This window comes from Plectropomus leopardus, chromosome 11 (genome assembly GCF_008729295.1).
Source record: "Plectropomus leopardus isolate mb chromosome 11, YSFRI_Pleo_2.0, whole genome shotgun sequence".
Lineage (NCBI taxonomy): Eukaryota > Metazoa > Chordata > Actinopteri > Perciformes > Serranidae > Plectropomus > Plectropomus leopardus.
In genome coordinates this window covers 8,013,472-8,039,877 of record NC_056473.1, presented here as the reverse complement: position 1 = coordinate 8,039,877, position 26,406 = coordinate 8,013,472, and the positions used below count along the sequence as shown (strand labels likewise).

The window sequence follows — 26,406 nt, the reverse complement described above, 5'->3', positions numbered from 1 at the left end:
CTTGAGCAAGGCATTTCTCTTTACCCCGACAAACCTTCAGGGGGCTTTTAGCATTTGTTCAGTCTGCAGTCTCTGGAAAACATCTGATTCATTTTGTAACCAGTCCCAGATGCGGCAGCGTGAGAGTGTGTGTGCATGAGCGCGTCAGTGTGAGTTTGTCAGTGCATGAGATTTTGGGGAGAATATCTGCTGTCTAAGGGGAGGGAGAGAAGAACCGTGTGGATTTTTTTTTAATATAACTTTTTTAGGTATGAACGCAGCGTGCGTCTCATACTGCGATATGACATCGATGGATTCATATTATAGCACTTCTACTGCGCAAGGTAGAGAGGCGAACCCGTTCAGGACTTTCCCGAACACTGAAGCCAAATACAGCACCACGTTCATCCCGGGGAAAGGGCAGGCTTACGGAGAGAAGTCCCGGAGTCCTTTCCAGCCGGAGTGCCAGTCATTGGATGGCGCTGAGGAGGGCACCTTCAGCAAATACCAGCTCTTCATGCAGCGACCGACCTGCAAAACTCCGCCCGAAGGAGGCAAGCTGCACCCGGACAGCGGACACAACGGGACGCTCATTCCCTGCTATGGTGAGTGCGCACAAAGACAGCCGCAAACTGCGCGTCGGCATAGAGTTAAACGGAGATGCAAGACAAAAGCGGACATTTGCAAGCAACAATGGAAGCTGTAGGACAGAATATGATCAGAATCTGATCATGTGAGAGCGCAGAGCAGAGAGAAGAAGAGGTCAGACCCACTATGGCTCCTATCAAACATCCATGTTTTTAACCGATTAGAACTGCGCGTAGTTCTGAAATTAGTTTATATTTAATGTAACAAAATAATTTCCCATCAAACTGATGGTGGCAACGTACGCTATGACGAGAAAAAAATGGGGAACCGATACCTTTGTTGCATACATTAAAACTTAGTAAAACCCAGATAAAACTGCATAAGATGAGAACCTACATGGAGAAGTAAATTTTAATTACTGACTGACAAAATGCAACCATAAATTAATCAGAAAACTATTCAAGAAAAAGTAGGATTTCCTGCCCCGCAAGCGTGCAAGCTGAGCTATAATTGCAGCGCTATTGCAAATTTTATTCTTGATCTAAAGGTTTTGCTCGACTGAGAGATAAAGTGCTTATTTCAAACAGTTTTTTAAATGGACTTTTTCCCTTTATTGTGCCTTGACCCCATGATGTTTCATCATAATTTCATGCAGAGCCGCAGCATCACTGTCACTGATCTCACTGGCCTACAACTGCAGTCTGTTGCTGTCTATAGACAGTAAATCTCTATCCGTCAGCCACAATAAAGGCGTTCTTTATTTTAATATTAAAATATGAAATACAAGCCACCAAGGCACGCGCACACACGCACAAACAACCTGAGAATCCAAGAGCCGTGTGGTAAAAATGAAAGTAATTATACATATATATATATAAAATATATATATATTTCAACTGGATTATTTAAACGCAGTTTATCGTCTTTTTTGCGATTTCTTTTTTTTTTATAACCAATGATTATTTAACGATAATAAAATCACTCATTACGACAGGCGCAACTATTTCACTGTTATAGAAATATACTTTTCTCCAAAGGAGCTCCAGTTTCAGGCCAAAATTTTGCTGTTTGTCGACCACAATACAACTGCCAGTAACAAATTTAAACATTTAGAGACCGCTTTGACGTCCTGACAAATAGCATTCATTTAAAACGAAATCGTTACAACCTTTTAGAGTCTGCCGACAATCCGTAGCCCAACAAATGTCCAGTTTAAAGAAAACAATCTATTTTACTGTCCCTTTTTATTTTAAGCGTCTAATGAGACGCTTAAAATAAAAAGAGCAAACCCTCTTATAGCAGACGGAATGGACTGTGTGACAACAGTTCCACAAGAGAGGGCCAGTAGACCTAAAAAAAAAAAAAAAAAAACGTCAATTGTGTGTAAAAAAATTACTTTTCTTATAATATGTTTACATAATATATATGATCAAATACTAAAATTAACTAAAAAATAACATTTTGTTGAGTTCTCAGCGTATAGACTCACCGGCGCCTATATATTTTCAAGGCCCAGATGTTTATCATGACGTGGATGTTACAGAAGAATACATCTGTTATAATCGTGGCTGAAACTTGATGTTTTTCGAAACGTACGCAATAACTCAACCTTTAAATTCACATTTAAATCTGCGATTCGTGCTGGAAAATAGATTCAGTCACTGGAAGGGAAAAAAAGGCAACTCCGAAAATAAAACAGACTAAACAAACACATATAAATACACTCAATTGCTGGTCGAAAATAAATAAATGCAAGTATTATGTGTAAGAAATAACACTGAAGGGTCCTAACTCTCTCAGTGGGACCAATTACAAGGCCTGCTGTATATAAGTATTTTCTGTGCAGTAGCCAGTCCCACACTTTGCCAACAAAACATCCATAAAATGCAAAGTAATCTGTTTTCCTGAGAAACAACTGGAGTCACTCTGAACTTTAAGCTGAAGTGTCACTTTTTTTTCACTTTTTTTTCTGGAGTTTGAGAGCAATGACTCCACACAGATTGGTGCACCCCTGCACTGAAGTGAATTGATTTGGCAAGTGCATTGACAGGACCATTTAAACACCATCATTAAATGCAACATGCCTCCCTTGAGGAGAGCTGTGCAATGTTATCATTGAAAATGTTGCAGCCAGATGAAGGCATCATGGCTTTGGGGAGGATGCTTTGGGGTCTTGCCAAAGCCTCAGGCGTCAACAGGCTTGTGCTGTTATGTGTGGTCCTCAATGGGAGATATATTGCTCAATGCTGACTCTTTATCTCCATCATGATGACAAAAGTCATCTCATATCCCAAAGGGAGTTTGTGTGGCAACTTTAGCTACAACTTACACGGCAACACAACATTTTGGATTTCTTTTCATTTAGGGGATGTTAAAAACAGTGTTTGAGAGCACAGAAATACATTATTACAAAAAGAAAAAAAATGCTAAAATAACTTATATGTTAATATTTATATTTAATAGCACAAGAGGATAAGTGAAGAAAAGGTAAAGATGTGAATTTACTGTTATTTCTTTCTGTTAAAAAATAATTGGAAATATTTTGGGCATATGCTGCATGCTCATTTTCATTCTTTTTATTCCGCACACTTCCAAACTTTTTTTTTGCAAATGATTTCTTTTGAAATCAGTCTGTACCAATGACACAAATATGATTCAGCTGTGTTAAAACTATATACAAATTTAAGAGCTTAAAAGTGATTCTAAAATCCATATCTTCTTGCATTTTTGTAGTTTAAAATCCTTTTTTTGTTTTATGTTGTTTTGTATAAAAATCATAGTTGGTTGCAAACAGATTTTAAATGATTTCCACAAAACACTAAAATAATGCCCCCGGAAGAGCGAATGAACCTATTTCTGCACAGTAGTTGCTCAGGTCGGCGGGCCTGTTTCCTTGAGTGCATGTTAATCAGTGAGACTGTCCCACAGCGAGAGCAGGGATGGAGCCGTCTACCTGCTCACACAGCGATGAATGAAATAAAACCCCTGGAGCTGATCGAGTGCTGAGGAATGCAGGTCAGCGCTGCAGGAGAGGTCCACATTAATCTGAGGCAGATGTGCATTACTGAGCTCCTATAGTTATTATTCATACTCACCAAACATCACATCTCCAAAGCTACAGAGGGTCCCAGCGAGTGACAAAGTGGGACTGGTTTACATAACCCCGTCTCAACAATACCTTGTACAAATAAGCAACGAGTCAGAAATGGACATCGAGATTGGGTAACGATTTGAGGGGCTCGGGAGAAATAAGAGGGTTTCTGGGAAAGCCGCACACGTGTGGGATTAACTGTTTACATCCACGTACTTCACTGAACTCTATGGCTTTGCATTGCATATATGAATATATGACTTTCTTTAGAAATTTGTGAGAACGTAAGACTAAATCTGAAAAGAAGAAATTGTGTTTTTTAGGCCTGTAGTTGATAGGTTGACTTCTTCACTGCTGCTGTGCAAAATAGTGTTTGTGTGAACACTGCAAGGCTGTCTGTGTCTAATCCTCTTTGTATTCTCACAAAAAGAACCGTTTAAAGCAAATTTAACACTTACAAAACACAGCTTTTTCAAAACTTTAATACAACCCCTCCTCCCTTCTTGAAGCATCCTGTGATATGTAAAACATTTTTCTCTGCATATGAAAACCAAAACAAGACCCACCCCCCCAAAAAGTCCTGGCAACGTTTTAAAAGCCTCCTGTCAAAATATAGTACTCTAAGTACATGTTAAAAGGCTCGGGGAAGTGATGTCACAGGATATGCATGTGCTGATGACTAACACATTGCTTCCATGTTCACAGTAAGCCTGAATGACACCTGTGATCGTGCCGGCGTGTGTCTGTGAACCAGAATAAATTAGAATATCTAATGAGGACACTTGAAAGGATTAATTCTTGGCTTGTTAAAACGTAATGGCTTGTATAAATGTGTGACTCAGGAGCAGCAACAATCTGTCTGCCATTGAATGAAAAGACGTTCAACTCAAGGGACAGAGTGTTTCATGAGGTGTTCAGTTAAAGCTTTTCTCATTGCCACTCAAAAATACTTTCTCCCCATGCTGTTTTGCAGCTAACGCACCATGCTTTGGCCTTTTTTTTTTTTTTTTTTTGCTTTGAGACACCTCTCTTTCTTGCAGGGGAAGGTAACTCCCCACTGCCTACCTGAGCGCCGCATACAGGCCAGATTAAAGAGATGCTTTGGAAACTTTAACCAGCTGCAGCGCATTTTGATCTGTGCCTTTTGTGTTGTGAGTCTGACGCTGTGTCTTTACTTTAGCCTCCTCGATTCTTATCAATGGACTGAATCTAACCTCTGTGGGAGCTCTTGAATAATGCAAACATTTGGCCTCACAAAATGGTCAGAAAATGGATGTGAGCTTTTCGCCTGACACTTTTGCAAATGATGGAATATACTGGGTAACGCAAAAGTATGATGATCACTTTTTGGTCCATGGTGAATGATATTTCTTTTCTCTTTCTCAGCTTGCTTTCAGCAGAGATACGAAGCCCATTTTGCTCATTTGATATATTTTTTTAAATAAAAACCAGGGGTGGAAAGTAACCCATCCAGTGACACTGCCTGCACCAAAGCTTTTCTTTATGACTTTCTCTGATTGCAAAGAGGCAAAATTACTTCATGAAAATGTGATTCCAATATGATCCACACAGTGTAAATGTGGTCATGGAATGGGTTCAGGACTACTGGAAAGCCGAGAGGTTGACAGATGATTGATTAAATAATCACATTTGCTTTCAATTCCTCTGCATTTTAATTCAGTCCTCTTTTTACTTGCTGTTTAAAGTAATATTGATAATGCAAAAGCAATCAAACCATTAAAAATAGCAACCTGACAAATGTCCTACATCTTGGCCCAGACTACGGACGGTTTCTCTACATTCACATATATCAACATTATGTTGAACATGTACTTTTAATTTTCACACATGCATTTAAAGGTGTACTATGCAGGAAACATTGGTTATTGGTTGTAAAAACGTCTGCTTTTTCGCCTTGCTACATTTGCATTTTTTCAGCATTTTTCTGCAATTTTTGTAGCTTCCTCTTGGATGTGTGCTGCTTACGGTCTGGCACACTTATCAAGTCTGGACCTCACCTGTGCACTGTTATTGGCTGGGGGTGACACACCCACTGCTCCCAAAAGACAGCAAGTTGAGAAAAAAATAGAGGAAGAGGGCAGGGTCTATGCAAATCAGTTCGCTGCCACAGACTTCTGGTTATCATACGTAATGACTGAGATGGATCCCTTTTTTTTTGTTTATTTATTCTATTTACATCCTGCATATTATACCTTTAAAGGTCTAGTGTATAGCATTTAGTGTCATTAGTGTAAGTGTAACCTCTTCCCTGTGCAAAGTGTGTTTAAGAACTATAGTGGCTGACGCAAATATGCAAATGGACCTACCTAGAGCCAGAGTTCGGTTATTATATTAACGTTATATACAATTTCTGTCAATAGATGTCCCTAAATAAACACTTGACCTTGAAGTATTAAAAATATTTCAAAATTCTCAGTTTTATGAATGTGCTCCACGTTATTTTCCCATAAGATGAAAACATGTATACTTCCACCAGCCTTTAAAAAAAACAAACAAATAAAATTCTATAAAATCCGAAACTGTTTTGAAGCTCTTGATTTGAGACAGTGACAGCTATAGCCCAAGGTATCATGACAGTAGTGAGGTCAAGGTCGTGTCAATTTATCAGGAGCTGAGGCTGAACAGAAAGATTTTTCGTTTCCCAGGGAATCTGCATTCCTGCGTGAGCCGCTGGCATAGATCTCTCCTCAAGGAACATCTGGGAGCCTCCCTTCCACTAAGGAAACAACAGTCAACATCAGGTCTTAGACTGTGCTGCAGGAAGAATAATTCAGCCCAAAGCATGTCTGCAGACCAGCACTGAATGTAAAATTAAACGCCACAAAAGCCAATGGAATATTTGTCTTTATTTGGTCCATATAAGGTGTGATAAGTAGAGAGCCATTGTGGCAGACTGCTGTCAGCTTTGAGTGTTTTGGGAGAACATTTTGGAGCACTCTGGTTAAAAGCATTCCCTTCCCTATTTAGTGTTTGGTCATTAACCCTTCCCCAGGTTACTAATTTATAGTGTTTCTTTTATTTGGCTTCACTTGACCCTCCCCGTCCCTTTCCATAAAAACCGAGAGGGTGCCCTGTTGCTTTACAACCAGTTAAATTACACTTTGATGTTTTCTCTCTGTTTTCAGCAGTGATTAAATTGCTGACCCTAGTAAACATCTGACCTCTGCTAACTGAAGAGGTCTGCAGCTTGTCACAGAGTAGCTTTGGCAAATTGCAGGATCAGTCGGTGATATTCGCCGCATTTATATATGTATATACGTTGATGCATACTGAAATGAGAACAGTCAAAAACACATTCCTCTGAATGCCAAAAAAAGCTGGAGCCAACGCAGTGGAATCTTGGCTCGCAAAAGAAAGTGTGTGATGGCTGTGTTCTCCAGAACAGCGTGCATAGAAGACAGCTCAGCATGCGGGAATACTGGAAGATGTTTGTGGCAACAGACTGTGTGTTGTTAGCGTGACAGAGAAAAAAGAGATGAGTTTGAAGAACTAGACACAGAAAGATGTCGATGAGAACAGATTATATTGCAAATTGTGGTTAAATTAGTCCTCAAAGGACCTTAAGAACCTTAAAAGAAAGGCTTGATATTTTGGGAAATCCTACTTATTTATAGGGGAGAATTAGATGAGACGACTAACACCAATCTCTTGTCCTATATAGTAAATATGAAGCAGCTACCATCAGCCAGTTAACTCAGCAAAAAGAGTGGAAACAGATAGCCAAGCTCTGTCCAAACGTATTAAAATCGGACCACCAGCACCTCTGAAGCTCACGAATTAACAAGATGTCTCATTTGTTTAATCTGCAAATGCTTTGTAAGAACATCAAACTGTCATTTTACAGGGGTTAAGTATCAAACTATTTCTAGGTCAGAACAAATAACTAGAGTAGAGAACTACTTTGAGGTGAAATTGTGATTATATTACTCATTTAAAGTGCTCTTTACTTTTATTATAATGCTAGACTAACTGGATTTAAGAGCAATTTCTGAAGACACATTTTAGTTGGTTCACTTTGTTATTTTGTAAAAATAAAATGAAAAACACTTACGGAACTGTTTGGATGCAGACATATTTTCTTGTATTGCATGGCAGAGCTGTAAATTGTCAAAAAATTACTATGGATAGATTTTAATAACTTTAAAGAACTTGAAGTGCGCATTGTGCAGCTGCATTATCCAGGTAAATACAAGTATCAGATCAGGACTCGGTATCCACAGATACTCAATATTAAATGACCTGCATTGGGACTAGGGGCAAAAAAACTTGATGAGGACATCCCAACCAGTAAAAAGCTATGCTGTTTTCCTGGCAACTTGTCCCAGTTTGGCAATAGTTTCATAACCCCTGTAAAATAGTGAAATTCAGCTCTTCATATTAAGATAAGATAACCAGCTTCATAGCTTCAATAGCTTCATTTTAATTGTGCAGACATGTGAGTGGTATTCTTTTCATCTAACTCTCAGTAAGAAAGCAAATAAGTTTGTCTCTCTAGATGTCAAACTTATCTATTAAATGTCCTAAGAAGTGCAGATTCCAGTGTAAATAGGCATTTTTGGACCAGAGCTTTTTCATAGCTCTAAGAACCCCACTTTATATTGTGTCCACACTGCAAAACTACGAACAATCACAGCTCTAAGTACGCAGTTTTGAGGGACTATTTAAGCTCCTATTTCAGAGACAATACTATCATAGCATAACAGGAACCCTGAATGACGCAAGTGACACTAGCTATCAATATGATGTCAGAAAGATTTGGAAAGACTTTAAAATTTTGGTTGGAGTACAAATTGGGTTGAACATTAGCATTCCAGGTTGTATGGATGTTAGCACTATGAAGTTTTGTAGATGTTGGGTTTTGGTCTCCAAACCTCCCAACTAAATGTTGTAATTCTATGTTAAGATGATGCTGAGACGTTGGATTTTGGTTACTTAAAAGTACAACTAAAAACCAACAAAATATCAACGTCATCTGTCATTATTTAATGTCATATTGAAATTGTTATTAGACGTCCTAACAATGGTGGCCAGCTGTGTGGTGATTGGTCAAACACATAAGCCAACGCAACACCAGCAACCGCAATTTTTAAAAAACCTGTTAGCCATGCAAACAAAAATGACAAAACACACACAAATGCACCAACAGTGAAGTTCCAACTTTACTGACCATTTATGCAACGGAAATACAACGCAATGTTGACTTTTCGCACTGACAATATGTCATGCAGAAGGGATGTTGCAATATCAACTTCTCACCAGGCTTACGTAACGTCAGAAATCCTATTGGCGGCAATGCAAACATGAAAAAAAAAAGCCCTTGCAGGCATGTAGTTCTCAGGGGAACTCTGCAGTTGGCAGTTCATCTCAGGGAGTTTCAAGAACTGCTACGTCAGAAAACGTCCAATGTTGTGAAAATATAGATCTGTATAGGAATGCGAATTTAAAACATTTTCATTTACTATTCAACCATTTTCTCTTATCTGTGTGCCCAGCTGCCTCATTGGCTTACAGGATACATGCTCAGGAGCATGACTGCATTTTCTCTTGAGGATGCAAATGCCAAGCAGGACCCTGGTTTTGACCTGTCTTACTTCTCAACATTGCAGCCACGCTCCTGCTCAGGGGTAGAAAGGAAATTTTGCACAGTGCTTTAGCATAAGAGGCCAGTGCAGGGGTAGGTGATGTCAGAACATCTGCCTGCATGGAGACTGTAAGAGGGTCTGACAGGTGGGCCACAGCGATATGAGGTCATGAACTCCAGCTGGGCGAGCTGTGTTGTTCCATTAGCATCTCTGTCAGGGCCAGCGTGAGCAAGAGGAGCGTAGGAGGGCTGCTGCAGAATTGAGAGCATGACTATTGACAACTCATTGTGGGACACATGAGCCAAAGGCGTACTAATCCATGAAAACAAACATGCTTGTTGCAGACAGCCACCGCCTAGCTTCATCACTCTCAAACTATTCAGTCATCTTACTAACCGCTGAAACACTTAGAGAGTCACCATGCCACAAGGTGTCAACTTTCTTTACCTCATTGCATTGGGTTTCCCAGAATGACAGGAAGCCATTACTCATAAACAAAATGCAAACTGACAAAGTAAAATGCACATTAATCCTCCTAAACTAGACCTAACTCAAACACAAATGTTGTTGGACTAAAGTAATGCTGGTGTTGCACAAGACTTGTAAGTGTGTTTATGCGGAGGAGACCATTATGCGCTGGTTTCAGACCAATACAGTTAGGACAGGGCGCTCGGCGTGCCCAGTCGCAGGAAAGGCAAACAGAGAGGCTGACAGAGCACACTGTTCTCACTGGCCCGCAACCAGAGCCCTTCAGCTTATTTATTCACACAGCTGTTTGTTTATTGAAGGAGAAGGGACAGCTTTCTTCATCTCCTAAAAGGACACAAAAAAGCTTAGCGAGCGCTGACAGGAACAGAGCGAGGTCTGTCACAAAATGGACGCTCTCGAAATTGAAGGTGACAAACACAATGTTGTTTACATCTCAGGGCAAGGCCGCAGGGGCAAGCGTGCTTGTACACAAGGCACTATATACAGCATCGAGACGAAGCAGCTTTTGCGCGGCTCGGGTTTCAGGTGGCGTGATTGAGAGATGTGAGAGAGAGTGCTTCAAGGGGTTGTGTCACAGGTCACGCCAATGTAAAGTGACATACCTTTCAAACAGAAAAAGACATTTCTTCTCTTGTGGCAAACAGACAAGGCCTTTGAACGCCAAAATAAAACATTGCAGAGGTGATGTAAGCTTAAAGTAAATGTCTTTTCGTGTGGATGTTGTAACGTGATGATGAGCAGACACACTGCCTGACTTGAACGTGAGGCAACGTGGTTTTATTCAGCCACATGTTACAGAAAGCATTGCTCTGCTGAATATTTCAATTATAGTGTAGTAACGATAATTATAGGACTATTATTGACAACATGTGGCCCTCCTTTTTTATGCTCTGAAATGGTCAGAAAGTTGGTTGTAATATCTTGCTTGAGAATAATATTATTACAGTACGAATTTGATTAGTGAAGCCACGCGTAAACTGTGAAGGTTATATTGATTTTTCATGCTTCGTATGAAAATCGTAAGAACGCCGCACTTCAACCGAAACCAAAATTACTCGAATGTAGTTTATTAAAACCACAGTGTAACATCTTAACTTTAAAACCTCCAGTATGTTTTAGGAGGTTTTTGAGATGTATCGTCAATACATGTCATAGAATTAAAGGACTCTCCAATGAATTTCGTGTTGTGCGTCCATAAAGCTGAAGATATAGATAAAAGAGAATTGTCAAAACATGCCTCAGAAGTCAAGATGTCTTGAATTTATTTTCTAGCAATGGCCAAGCTCCAAAAAACCCTGGATCCTACATTTCCCATAATGCAAACAGACAACATCTGTCGAACGACCCACTTCTTTTCAACCCCACACCTTCAGGTAATCATACAGGCTTTCTGTTAAAAACTGAAGTCCATCGAAGAAGAAATGATCATATATTAATCATATTAACTCTTTATTGACCAAGTTGTTCATGTGACAAATAAATAAAAATTCATATATACAATCTTTTGAAGGGCCCCTTTCAAAGGTCCAGTGTGTAGGATTTAGGGCTCATGTACGCTCAACGATGTGTATACTGACATGGATGTAGTCTTCTGGCCGCATTCTGCATTCATTTGTTTGCATTTGTGCATGTTTTCTGAAAGCTTATAAATACAGATAAAATGAAGCAGTACCACCAGAGATTCTGGGGGCAGTGAAGCATAGTTCATGCGAGATACAATAGTAGGAGACGACAAAAACATAAAAAAGCGGACACAGAACGAATCACTAATATAGTGAAATAAATTCTCTGTCACCATGTTGCAATGTATTTAATGGCCTCACATATCATTGCCATCTACAGCGCTGCCTGCATTAAAAGATAAATTATCTCAATGTCCTCCACTGCCACCTCATTTGTTGTGTGAAACTTTCAACTCAGCCATCTATTGACATCTATTGGCTGTATCTACGCTTTCATTAAGGATGCATGGAAGTATGAAGGCAGTGACGTTTCCAACATTTGAAACATTTTGTTTATGATAACCTGAAACTAAGAACTGTTGTGTTTTCGTTACCTTAAAGTGAGTTATTTATATACAAAGCGGGTCCTCTTCCACGAGTCCACCATGTTGTTTCTACAGTAGCTCGGAAAAGACAAACCAAACACTGGCTCTAGATGGGGCCATTCGGGAGAAGTTTTATTTGGTTAATATCTACAACCTCACAACAAGTTGCTCCTCAATCATACACACTGGACCTTTAAAAGAACAAAATACAATCGATCGTAACCCTTCAACTTTCTTTCTGCGTCTTTCCATTTCTAACACTTACAGGAAAAGACAACAGCAGCCTGACAGAGTCTGAGTTGCCCCCGAGCGTCGACCCTCCCGGGATGGAAGGCAGCTACCTGAATCTAAAACCACCAGGCGAGAAGGGGCTGAGTGAGCGGCCGGGCTCTGAACTTTCTAGCCCTCTTGACAAAAGTGAGGCCGAGAGCAACAAAGGCAAGAAAAGACGCAATCGCACCACATTCACTAGCTACCAGCTGGAGGAGCTGGAGAAGGTTTTCCAGAAGACACACTACCCAGATGTTTATGCCCGTGAGCAGCTGGCACTGAGGACAGACCTGACGGAGGCTCGTGTGCAGGTGAGGAAAGGGGAACATATGACAAACTCTGATTTGGCATAAGGAGACAAGTCCTCCAAATTAAACGACAAAATATGTTCTTTGTCCACGCCCTCTAGAAACACGACTGTTTCATGAGCTTCCTAAATCATTACTGTTGAAATATAAATCAGTTTTATTGTGTGACAATACTATGATTGAGTTTAGGTAAGGTTAAAGGAAACATGGTGGTCTGGCTTTAAAGGACCATTTTGTTATAAGGACAGTTCACCCCAAAATCATAAATACATATATTCCTTCCTGTCTGTAGTGCTATTTATCGATATAAATTGTTTTGGTATGAGTAGGGTATGAGCAGAGTGTTGGAGATATTGGTCATAGAGATGTCTGATTTTGAATATATAAGAACTATTTGGCATTAATGGTGTCCTTTATGGCTGAGCTGTAATGTAAACTAGCTCAGTGGTGCTGGGTTAGCTAGCAGGAGGCACGCTTCGTTCCGCATGCTGAGGAACTGTATTTTCCAACTGAACGACACCTACTGACCAAATCATCTTTACCATGGCCCTAATCCTCCGTCATATGCTAATCATCAATCGAGATCATTTTGGTGTGAGTTGCAAAGTGTTGAAATTATTGGCAGAGATGTCTGTCTTCTCTCCAAAATAATGAAACTAGCCTACATGGTACTCGGCTTGTGGTGCTCAAAGTGCCAAAAAATACATTTGAAAAAGTCAAAAGCAATGTCTCTATACAGAAATCATACTTTGTTGTAAGCAGTTTTATGGAGGAACTATCTTCTTTCTACCAAACTACACCCACCAACCGTGCACAAAAGGAAGTGTGCATCTACTGCTAGCTCACCTAGCTCCACTGAGGTAGCTAATGCTACAGCTCAATTAAGAAGGACACTATTAATGTTTCCATTTTGCGCCATCACGCCTCTTGTCTATGAGTAGATGATTCCTTCAGTCAGTGATATGGTGACAGTTAGGGAACGATTGTGATCATGCTCACATGTTTTTCTTTGTTGTTTCCGTGAAAATTACTACAGCCGCTTGAGGGCTTTGTCACTTTGTTGTGAAGAAGTTGTTGGAGGCATTTGCTGAAACAACGAATGTTTGTTCCATCCTGGGAGGACAGTCTCCATGAGCTGTGTTGTATGACTGCAATCGTCAATGTTTGCGTGCTAATAATCACTTGGGGAACTGACAGAGAGGGCTGGGAGAGTCAAGACTGGCATGCTGACAAAGATTGTTCGGAGCAGCAGACAGCGAGCTCTATTGTTCTTCATCTCTCTTTCTGCCTGCCAGTTTTAGATCAGAGTGGGATGGGTGGGACTAGGGGAATACTCTGCTCTTAGCTCTTACATGCTGCAGACTCTGCAGAGGGGTCAGAGGCCAAGGGTTTCTCCTCAGCACTACCATGTTCAAACTACTTCACCGCACAACTCTGCAGGCAGGGAGGGAAAACACATGGAGAGGGGAAAAAAAAAGAAAAGTCATCAAAGCTATTTGGCAAGGATATAAAAAACACTTTGAGATGCCAGTTTCAATTTCCACGCATGGTCCAAGACATAGTCAGGGACAGAGAACCTGGCCTGGTCCCTGTGGTGGTACAGTAAAATAAGTACATTCATGTTGTGTTCACACAGACCCATCTATTCCCCAGATGAATATAATTAAGTTCTTCATCTGACAGGCACACAGCAGACTCTGTTGAGTCACTGTGAGGTTTGACCCATACTTCTTAAAATCAGACCCTAAATATGTACGCAATCAAGACTAAACCCCACAATTTCAACTGAAGGTCTATCAAGACAAAGTCCAGGGATATCCAATTGTTGAATACCAAGGGGCACTCGAAGCTTGGCAAGCGATCGGAGAATCCTTTTCATCTCCAAAACAACAGCAATCGAAATCTAAAGTGCAGATGTTTTCTGCCAAAAAGCCAATGTCAAGGTCCTACGGTTTCACCCTCAGTTTGATGATGAACGTCTTCATAAAGTTGGGCTGCAGTTTTCCGAAATCACATCTGCGACTTCTGCTGCCGCTAGTTTATTTTGCACAATTAGCGCTCAGCCTCAGACTTGAACTTCACCGCACTGCCTATGTTTTTATGGAGAGGGAGGCTGTGTGTGAGTGACTGCTGAGGCAGTCTATCAATCGCAGTGGTCCTGGATGACAGAGATGAGGTGAGACGGCTGGACTTCAAAGCTGCGTTTGGAGTTGTGCACTCTGCCCTCCCTCTCTCCCTCTTCCCGTCTCTTTCTGCCTGCTGGCTCTGGAGCATAAATAAAGCTCTTTAATGGCTCTGTAAGCTGCCTCTTGCTGTCAACGTCTTTAGCAATTACTGTATCACCGCCAAGCACTTTGAGCTCAGAGAGCTCTGAGCCACCTTCCTCGCAGATGTCCGCTAGATAAAATAAAGAAGAGAAGTAAGTGTTTGCAGTTGGTAAATATCATCCTTTTCGGGCTTCACATGGGTTCACCAGTGATCGTTATGAGAAATAACAAAAATTCTTCGTGTTAATTGAAATTCTGCGCATGCAAAAACACCACCAGCTTTCCTTTCTAATGAACGTGGAAGTTTGGGAATAAGAGACACGGAGTCGCAAAGGACACATCTGACTTCATAATGTTCCCCGAATGATCTCCCAGCCAAACTATTTGGCTTGGGTCTCATTCCTACTGCCGTTCAAAGGCAAAGCTACGTAGAGCGAACCCTCTGTGAAACATGACACACTCAGTACCCAGAAACCACGACTCAGGGCATATATGTGTTCAGACATTGTTTGCTTGTTTATAAAGGGCTCCAGTGTGTGTGTGAGCGTCCAGGTTAAAAGAACGCATTTGTTAGGGACTGACTTTGAATTTTGTATATAACATGGTATGTAAATGTGTGTCTTTTCTGTGTGTATCCTGTGTGTGTATGTGTATGCTCGGCCCGCTTGCTCTCGTCTGCACGCCTCCGAAAGGTCAGTGGGGTTAGCTGCGGAAAGCCAAGGGCTTAGGCGTCAGGAAATTAAACATGAAATGAAAACAAGCTCCAGTTTGAACATTCTCCCATCTCACTTTCCAATATCCCCACTTCCCCTCGCTGACTTAAAAGGGAGGAGGGAGGAGAGAGACATGGAGAGAGGGGTTGGCGGTGGCGAGGGGGGAGAGAGGGGCTGGAGTGAGAAGGAAGAGGCTGAGCCTCAGTCGAGAGGGGTGGGAGTACAACAGAGAGATTCAGAGTAGAGAAGTAAAGTTGGGTTATCTTTGATCCATCACAATTAAGATGATGGCTCAGAAACTGATAAAACTTTTTTTATTTTAAAAGGGAGAACAGAGCTTTGATTTATCTGTGCATTAACCTTAACCCCAGTTTGTGCTTCTCATGTATTATTATTATATTCAAGTCACAGAGCTAAACAATGAATTTTTCTTTGAATAAATTCTGGATGATCTTTGAAGAGGGTTTTTTTTGCAACATTAACCACTGCTCTGATATTATTTCCAGAATCCTACAACACTCCTCAAATGATCTGAATGAAAAGTTAATTCTATCAGCTATATAATAAAAATAGTTTTACCTGTTTCTGAAGTTGTGACTGTATTTCCTAGACCAGCCATCCAGAAATGATGTCTTTAGTCTTCTTGTGAAACACAAGCATGTCTTTGTTTATAAAAACTCAATATATTCATTATCCAAAGTATGATGATCAAATATTTCATTTTGTTGATACAATTGATACAATTGGTGGCACTTCCACAAAAGTGAAAATAAATGAAGCTAACATCACTTTTAAAGGCTGTGGCACGCTCATTTTTCAAGCAAGGTGGTATTTTGTAAAACTAGAAGACCTAAGGCATCCATTGGTACCAAACTGTGTCAGCATAGCTTGTAAGGCAGGGTGCTAAATAATGCCCAGTCTGGCAAGGGAACAACTGGCATGGCCATTTTCACAGGGGTCCATTTAATTTTCAATACAAGATATCTGAATGAAAACAGGTTCTATGGGTACCCAAAAGTCTCCCAAAGCTTGAGAGCACCTGTCCTCTGTAAATATTATTTTCCTAATCAATGTACTCCTTCAAATTAAATTTGTAAATTTGTCCTTTTAATGAAAACAACAACCAGCCTCTTGAGAGAAGAACATCATCTAACATACAGCCTATAAATACTAGACACATAAAAACAGCATTGCTGTGAAAGTCAAAATGTTAACTGGCTCAGTACTAGTCCATGCACATCATAGCATTGGTAATATCATCTGTAAAATAAAAAAGATCAAAGAATATCAGCATTAACTCTCCTAGGTTTTAATTAGCCTAAAAAGTTTAGCAGCATAATCAAATTCCTAAAGATTCAGTTTGGCATTTTGTTTTGGTGTTCCACCCTAAGATTTTTAGTGGCCCCATTCAGCAATACCTAAACTCTTAGTATAAATAACTCTCTTATTTGGTCTTCAATAACCTTTGAGTTTTTTTCAAATATTGCTATGTATTCATTCTTAAGGAAATCAGTTAAGTTAGCTCTGAGACTTGAGTATAAGAGTAATATGTAAAAAGTTACATCAACCTCTGACAAATCAACTGTGTCTTCGATTGATTTCTTTATTCTGTGTCATGCACACAAACATGTGCCCAACGCTCATGTGTGTACAAGACACCATCACAATACTGTGCAGTTATCAATGCAAAATGTGATCTTACTGCTCAATCACCAAACATAATATTCAGTCTATACAAGACTCGACAGACAAATTCTGCCACAAAAAAGGTTCCCCCTCTAAAATATTTCTCAAATTTGCCATAGTCCTCCACCTAAAAGAAATCAACATAAATGGAGGTCATTTTACCGAAAAGTACATCCCTTTTATCTCTGTTTGCAGGAAAGTAAAACAGAAAATTAACCTCATTTTCAATTTCTCCTGTGTCACAGAGCAAACATCTGTCCTCCACTGGAGTGGCACCAAACCTGCCAGTCTCTAAGGGGTCGCTTACACAGCAATGATTCTTTCATGAAATGTTAAGCTTTTGCTGCGGATTGGCCTTTCATTCACACAACCACAGCGTTTTGGGACCTCGAAATGTAAACTTTTGAAACCAGGTTCCAGAATGTAATTTTTTGAAAATGCTTCCCTTTCTGTCGGCGTGTAAATTGGCAATGCATGAAACCTATGAGAACGGTGACATCATAGCTACACTTTTCCCATTACATTTCAGACAAATAGCAATAACAACAATAACTACAATGGCAGACTACCGAGCTGTGTTTGTGCTGCTGACTCTACTGAGTTCGTTAACGTTGTCAGACCTCGTGCGTGCGTTCGCCATTGTCTTCTTGTTTGTTTATACTCACCACGCTGTAGAGGTGTTCTTCTGTGGTGTGTCATTACAAAGTTAGACTGCAAAATACTGGCCTGGCATGCATACTACACTGTTTTTGTTTGTTTTTGCACATCCGTGTACACGATGATCACTTTCACAATGTTATCATATCATCGCAGATTTTTTTTTTAAATGCAAAGGTGTAAAGTTTAAAGTTTCTAGAGACTAACTGCAAGAAAGCTTTGTGCTTATCAGCCCAATCAGGGCCTCTTATGTTAAGGATTATATAGGGAAAGCTGTGATGTTATGAGCTCACATAACCAAAGAAGAACCAAAGGAAAGACATGACAAACCCTAAACAATAATAGACCAAAAATCCTCAGGGGGCGCATAACGTAGACTCCCAGCCCCCCTGCAAACATATGATATAATTCAAAGGGCAACAACCCCTCACCTTGACATTGGGGTTCAGCCAAAGCCTCGGATATCAGCTTACCACTTTGCAAGGGTGAGCTGTCCTCTAATCTCACCAGCTGACCCGAGGAATGTCGGAGTCAGACGACATTTCTTTACGTCACCTTCTCGCAAAAACACAGCGGCTATTTGTGCCAAAGGAGGCCATATATGGTCCTCTATTTGAAAATGCTTGTTGTTTTACCGTGTCAGAAAAATGGCAGTTGTGTGTGCATGTTGAAGTGCTAATATCTGGTCTTATTTCATAAGATAAAAATCCACTCCTGCCCTTGTATGAAAATCTCAGTATGGGATCATATCTTTGTGCGACACTGCTCATGTTTGTCACTATTGTGTTGACTGAGAGAAATGGTGAGAGAGAGACATGAGTGGGGACTTGAGGAGGTTGACTGAGGGGAAATTGCATGTCAGGGACTGTGAAAACCACAAGCTGATTGGGCTGGGAATCAGCCCACAATCCGAGTTCAAACCCCTGTGTCGAAGCAGGATCGCTCTCTCTTTTCTCTTTGAAGAAGTTTCCCTTTCCCTCTTGGGAGGATTAGATTCAGACAACCAACAAATACATACAAATAAACATGTGGAGACATCCAGTACCTCCCTTTGCTTCTTTATGTGCTTGCATCAAGATGTGAGAAAACTTTGTAGAAAAAAAGTCAGCAAAAGTCTCAACTGATTATATTAAGAAATAGCAGAGATGCATGGTTGTAAAAGGAGAAAATGTGGAAAAATAAATGAGGTGGCTACCACCGGCTTACATTTTATTATATTATTATATTGTATAAAAATGGTGAGAATTAAGCTTTTCATAATACCAGAATTTTTTGAAAAATTATCATAGTATCAACACGTATATTACCAGTATTAATAATGTCTTAATTTGTGTCATTTGGGTAATGAAACTGTATTATTATTTGAGAATTGATAGATTTTCGTTAACAGGCAGATATATATTTTAGTCTGACTTTACCCCACTTTAGATGATTATTGCAGAGGTATTTTATATCTGGACTACATATATAAGGTGCATGCTAAGACTGCAACTAACTATTATTTACAAAATCTGCTATTCTAGCAATTACTTTCAAGATTAATCAAATAAATGTTTGTTTTAAAATATACTCAGAAAACGGAGTAAACTGCCCTTCACATCTAGACAGCTAAAGGGTGACGTCTTTCTATTGTTTTGCCCAACCAACAATCTAATACGCAAAGACATTCAGTTAACTATGATGAAAACAAGGAAAAACAGATTTCAAACACAAATTTCAAACATTGGGACTGTCAAATGTTCGGCATTTTTGTTTGAACATTGAAAAAGATTTCCCACAGATCATTTTCTTAGGATAGCTGTCTCACGTTTGGCCTTTTTAAAAGTTTGAGACACCACATAGGTGTCCAAATAATTCATATTTAATGAATTATAAAGCAATGTGGCATGTACAGAAGAACTGAAACAAAAGAAATGGCTTTTGCTACAGAATGCATTTTGTCTACAAGGTTGTTTTATGTCTATCATCACTATTCATTAGCTGTTTCATATGGCCAAAAATGTCACTGTTTGACTGTCTCCTATAAGTAATCATTGTATATAATGAAATTGTTTTCATAATTACATTGTGGTGTTAATGTATACACTATCAATTTCTTTGAGTTAACAAAACATCTTATTTAACTATATTTATGTACTGCGATGGATTCACAGGGAGGTGGTTGGGGTGGATGGCATACATGCAGGATTTTAACACTAGAATACTGCATTTGCGTCCAGATGATTAAATGTTACTTAAAAAGGGAATAATACAAAATTGCTGTAGTCACTACAAATGGAAAGTGTGTTGCAAGATTTTGGTGGAAAACAGATTCAAAGTTTAGGACTTGGAACTGAACTTGGGACATGAATACCAAGACTTGCAGCTTACTCGCGGCTTGCAAAACAATGACTCGGTCCCATCTCTGGTCATACGAGACAGGGCTGCTGTTCCTGTTTCTCATCATTATCTACACTATTGAATTAAATTTAGTTTATCTGGCCCAAAATCACAAAACAGCAAGAAGGATTTACAGTCTTTACACCCTTTACACCCTTTGTACTACAGCATTGACAGTAAATAAAAAGACTGCGGTAAGAATATTTTGTTAATTTCTTTCAGGCTACAAATTTTACTTTTTTGCTCAAAACAGTCTTTCTTTGATAACTGTCTTACACCCTTCAGTCCCGCTTTCCCCTGTGCCTCCACAGTTAGGGAGAGGTGGGCTAAGTAGCCTGCACTCGGTCTGTCAGCAGGTACTGAAAGTACAACCACTGTTCAGAGCAGCACGTCTATCAATCTCACAGGGAGAAATTACCCAGCCACTTCATAAACCGCATCCAATACTTAATTATCCCAAAGACATGCAGAGAAAAACATATTCTTGGTCGAAAGTTGAACTTTGGTTTCATGGATTATACAGAGGGATTCCCCGCTGTATCCCACCATGCTGACATGTGGGGGAGAGCACACCTCTCTCAGAGTGATTTATGAATGGCTACAGGCCCAGATGTGGATCTGTCGACACTGGCAGCCTGAAGGGAGGCAGACGCCTGTGTATCAAAGGGAGGAGCTGATTCGTGCAGCACCAGGGGAGACTCAACCATTTTCACATCAATAGGTCCGTGTGGACGGCACTTTAAAGACACGTCAAGTCTTAAAACCTGGGCCTGGACTTTCATGTGTGGCAGAATTTATTTGCTACACTATCTTCATTTTTATGTAGTTCAGTTTCTGACTTTGTCTCACTGAGCAGAGAGGATGGCCTTGTTTCCTGCAAAAAAAGAATACTTGTGTTTGCACGTGATATGAGTGCGGTGTTTAAAGAGATATTCAAGTTTTGATGTTTGGTAATGGCTGGTCTGTATTTTCCTGATAGATTGGGGATTTTTTTGCAGGTGTGGTTCCAGAATCGCAGAGCCAAGTGGAGGAAGAGGGAGCGTTATGGCCAGATGCAACAGGTCCGGACACACTTCTCTACTGCTTATGAGCTGCCTCTACTGACTCGACCTGAGAACTACGCACAGGTAAAGGAAAAGATGGGGTAGTCCACTTGCTGATTAGTACTGAGAGCAGGTGCTCATGATCTGAGATATCAGAAACATAAATGGTTATGAGCATGGTTTGTTTTTAAATCAAAATAACTCGTGTTAACCACCTGGGGGCAGCAGTGAACACAACATTAACATACTATCAACTTTAAGGCCCGGACACATGTGTTCAGCCAAAAAGTTGCACATGAACACATCCCAAAGACTACAACCAATAGCCTGCTAGCATATACGTTCTGGGTCTACATGAGAGGAAATAACTCCCCATACCAGCAGGCATCAAAAGAAAGACAGGACAGAGTCAGGATGCTAGTTAGCAAATTAAAAACATAACCCATTGTTGCAAGAACAAAGGATATTTACCATGCACTGGTGAACAATAACACAAACAACTGCAAACCATTTCAGCCTAAGAGTCTAAAAAACACCTAATATAAAAAGTTTGCTTTAATATCATGGCCTCTTGCACTCAACTTCAGAGTGATTTCACCAGGCTCTGCCAGCTGTGACACTGATTCAACGTGAGGAATTGGCCGAAAAAAGGTAACAAGGGCCAACAAGGGCCTTGGCCAAGGTTGCAGTACTTACCACAAAGATTAGGGCAACAGACACTCACTGACAGCCCGACACTGACCAAAAGCCGACGATCGCCTTGGTGTGTCGGGCCTTGACAGTTTATATGACAAACTAGTAAGCAAACAGTTGCTTATTTACACAGCCAGATGTTACGGAGCAACATTATAATTTATTCAAACATATTTCTGTCCACTGGGTAAATGCCAGTCCAATATGCACTTTATTTTAGCTCTGTTTTTGATCTCTCCCAATCCCTACTGAGAGATTTCTGTCTCCTTAACTGCTAAATGCGCACTACCAGCTAATTGCCAACTGTGTCTGTCTACCATTTAATGCTGAGCAGGTAGGGTACAGTGGGTTTGTGGAGCTTTTTTTTACTCAAAACATCTGCTTTCTGCAGCCAAAAACAGCAATATGAGAGTTGTGAGCATGAACCAAAACAGTAAAGTTGCAGCTAAACAATAAGCTGAAACTCACTGTAATGCTTTGTAAATGGGGGAGCTTCATCACAAAAAGCAAGTTTTTTATGTTATGTTATGATAAAAATATGGATTAAAGCTGCCTTAAGTCCTAAACACTGCTTTTCTCCCTCAGATCCAGAATCCTTCGTGGATCGGGAGCAGCAGCGGAGCATCTCCAGTCCCGGGTTGCGTTGTGCCATGTGACTCCGTCTCATCCTGCATGCCTCCTCACCCTCATGGTCCTGGAGGCGTCTCTGACTTCCTGGGCGTGCCCAGTCCAGGGAGCAGCCACATGGGACAGACACATATGGGCAGCCTTTTTGGGGGTCCCGGGATGGGCGGGGGAATCAATGGCTATGATCTCAATGTTGACCCAGACCGCAAGTCTTCCAGCATAGCTGCGCTGCGTATGAAGGCCAAGGAACACAGTGCGGCCATCTCTTGGGCTACATGATGTCTCAGCCCGGTTCCACCCCGCCCCCATATGGCTCTCGACTCTGGAGCAGCCAGCAGCGAGCGCTGTGGGGGAGGAGGGAGTTTTCCTGAGAGCACTAATGATAACACAGGTCAAATGAACAGGGGGAGACGGTGGAGATAACAGAGGCCAATACAGCGGCCAAAACAACCAAGATAACAACTGTGACTGTGACAATCAGCAGATGCTGAAAGTGAGAGAAATACAGACGTGTGACTCAGAAGAAGACGATACTTTTCATTTTTGATTCCTTGATCTCTCAGGTCTTGATAAAATATGGGGTCAATAAATCCCTAAAAAAAACTGGGTATCATTCTTGATAGTAATAGATGTCAATAAAATAAGCAATATAATAAATATAGTTTACAAAAAGCAGTCACAGAATCCAGGAGTTCAGTGCCAAATCCAGCCATATCATACAGTATTTAACTGAAGCTTGATTATTTACTTCCTTTAGCTTATTTTTTTATACCATCCATCCTGCCCCACTAATTTTTTGTGTTACTTTATAAGCTTGTCTCGTATCTTTGAGTTCAAGTATCTGAACATTCAGTATTTGCATTCAAAAAGCCATTTAAAAAAAACATGCTTAGAGGGACACCGCATGAGTCTCTTTTCTGTCACTTGCCATTCACAAACTGCCCTTTAAAGCAAATTGGTTAGAAAGGAAAACATGAATTTTGAGCTTGCAATGGGTACTTTATGTCCCTGCTAAAGACAGAAGTTGAATGCAATAAGTGAACAGAGTCTAATTGACTGCAAGCAGACATGGGCCTGTGCCAATTTATTCTGGGAGGAGGGCAGGCCTTGGATTGGTAGCAATTTCAAACCAACGTGTCATTTCCTCCCCCAGGGCTGCCTCCAAAGGTTCCCCTGCTAGGCTCAGGCCTCAGGTTACAGGAAACACTGTCTCCACCGGCAGACAAGGCGCAGCAATGCACAGCAGCAGCCTTCAACACCAACTAGCCACGCCAGCTTCAATCAGTGACCGACGGGAATAGACACACTTAATTAGCTTCAAAGTGAGCCGTCCTGCCCCGCGAACACCGTAGCACATCACAGCGTACATGGTGAGGACATACTGCACACACAGTTCCACACGCTGTAATAATCAATTCATCGTCAGACGTGGGCTCAGCAGAGATGACTCTTGAGCTCGCTCACACAACCCGCCACATGCCAGAGACTGCAGGCCAAATCAGTGGCCCCAATCGTCCTGAAGTGCATTCTGTAATGTTTAGGTAATGTGATGACTTTTGAGCTGGACAGCAGGAATGTGGTGAATATGTCCAGTGATTGCTGGGGTGTCTCTGTGTGTTACCCCGCAGGAATAAGCTTGTCACCAGAGCTGGGCTGCAGGCTGAGGCTAGAGACAGGCTTCATTAGTCTTTTGGCTGATCTTTCTGTGACGCCCGCTGGGCTACATATCCGTTTTCTTTCCCCACTGAGGATGATGGCAGGAGAGTCTGTTTCTGCTCCTCATAGCTGGCTGATCTTTGTAACATATGAGTGCCAATTACAGCCGTTCTTTTTGAAAGCAGAACTGCAAATAATGACTATTTTAAGTACAGATTTATTTCTCAATTGGTCAATTAAATGTTTGGGCTAAAAAATCAGCACATCCTGGATTTTGCAAACGCAACAATTAATGCAAATTCAAGCAATCCTCATGAATTCTCTGCAATCTCACAAATTTGTCCATTCACCTTTTCCACAAATTTGACCAGGCCTCATAGTTTCCCATGAGTATCACCAGTCATTGTAGTCCCTCGCACAAAATCATCAAACCTACCAAACTCACCACCTTGTTTTTGTTATTGGTCAGTCTTACATTTACCAACAAAATTTACTGCTACCATGCAAGACGATGCCCTGATGCTCTGCACAAAAACAGGGGTAAACCATTTTGCACCGCATGTAACGTTGTGGTGGCACACAAATAAAATCATTTGAAAAACACTTTTCCACAGCAACACACACCCAGAAAATGGCTGAAACAAGTTGACAACAGGCAAGGCAAATCACAACAGAGGCTGTTGCATCCAGATTTGGAAAGAATCAAGGTGAGTTAGATTAAATAATCATGGTTAGTGGTTAAGTTAGTGTAGTGTGACTCGCAAACTTAAAAGGGTTCGGTTTTATCCTTACTGAAACAAGTCACCTTCAGTTTTTTATAAATTACACAAAAATAAGTCACAACTTTTTAAAAATTTTTTACTTGCTCCCTCAATATTATTACAAAAAAAACACCTACCAAACTTTGCATCACATCTTTTTTTTTTTTTTTAAGGAAAGCTGCCGTAAAATCAGGCAATTTAGACTGCAACAATCACTCCCCAAAAAAGCCTATGAAATCTTGGAGGGACTGTGACATGCCAGAAAACAGTGAAAAATCACAACCCCTCAAAACTCAAATGCCATATATTCCATTTATTAATACTAAGGAAAAGCGCCAAAGTGAAAGGATGGAACCAAAGAATAGTAGCCATTTTTGCTTGAGGAATTATCTAAAATGATTATAAATATAGTTGTAGTTTAATGTTTTGTCTACCATTTGTTGCAAGTCTACAATTCTTCATTTAAAATGTAGAAAAAACTACAAAACATTTCTTTTTCCATATGAAGGCAAAAACATTTTTTAAAAAATTCTTCTATCATCTAGTGACAAAACAGATTCATTTTTATTGGCATTTAAATCGAGCCCCCTCTTGTCAACATAAGGTGACAACATAATGAATGCTTTGACACAAGTATTCCTGCTGTTAATATAGTATAGACAGCGGGCTTATTGGCAAAACTTAGAAACAAGTGTCATCAAATGGAAAGACAAAGGCCTCTAAAATTGTGCCAGGACTCCATTTAGTAAAGATTGTGAATGAATATAAACTTTGTTGGATGTGCAGAATAAAAGTCAAAAACATTATTGTCTAAATTTCAAGAAAATAAAACAGGATGTGGCTAAAAAAAAATTAGTGCATGACTTTGTGTGTGACTGAATTCCTACCTTGTCGTGTTTGTCTTCTCGCTGGTCGTCCCTCAGTGCTCCACTCCTCTGCAGCTCCGTCCATGTTGATACTACTGAAATGAAGCAAATGAAATCCATAGTTATAATGTCATATTGTGTGAATGTGAACAATATTAATGATATTGTTCTTTTGCTTGTACATTTGTTTTGCTTATTTGTCAAGTAATGGACCTCCAGAGATAAACCATTGAAGTATTACAGTAATATTGCCAAGAAATGTAAAATTATGTTTTGTGTGTTATTCTGAAGAGTTGCTCTGGACTTTTTACCAAGGTTGAAATTGCTTTCTAATTTCCTTGTGGCTTTAAGCAGATTTCTGTATATTAATCAACTATTTCTACTTTTGATTGTGTCTTTATATAATGTGCCATTGCAATAAGTTATTGCACTTACAGTGTTGGAGGAGATGTTTTGTTTTTTTGACCTTCACTGGGACAGTGGTCTCTTTGCTAAAGCCAGAGGCGTGTGGTTTTGTGGCCCAACAGTCGAAAACTGTCTCCTAAGCCCGTCCATATTTAGCACCATGAACAGCATCACTGACATCTGTTTAAAGTGCCTGACATTTGTTTGTACAGAAGTAACTGGCTGTTTCTGTTGATGATGGTTTTGAATTTTTAAATAAATGATTCTCCAACTGTTAA

At 40.3% G+C, this 26,406-nt stretch overlaps 1 protein-coding gene across 1 annotated transcript; it reads left to right on the top strand.

Annotated features, from left to right (window-relative positions):
* On the top strand, positions 1-26,406 carry LOC121950362 (homeobox protein aristaless-like 4). The gene is made up of 4 exons (XM_042496334.1): positions 1-584; positions 12,065-12,378; positions 21,076-21,204; positions 22,399-26,406. The coding sequence occupies exons 1-4, from the start codon at positions 251-253 to the stop codon at positions 22,717-22,719; spliced, it is 1,098 nt and encodes a 365-aa protein (XP_042352268.1). The 5' UTR covers positions 1-250; the 3' UTR covers positions 22,720-26,406.

Excerpts from the sequence above, each read along its gene's own strand:
- LOC121950362 (XM_042496334.1), top strand. The coding sequence starts at position 251 with ATGAACGCAGCGTGCGTCTCATACTGCGATATGACATCGATGGATTCA. Across the intron at positions 585-12,064 it reads GACGCTCATTCCCTGCTATG|GAAAAGACAACAGCAGCCTG; the intron begins GTGAGTGCGCAC and ends TAACACTTACAG. Across the intron at positions 12,379-21,075 it reads TGACGGAGGCTCGTGTGCAG|GTGTGGTTCCAGAATCGCAG; the intron begins GTGAGGAAAGGG and ends ATTTTTTTGCAG.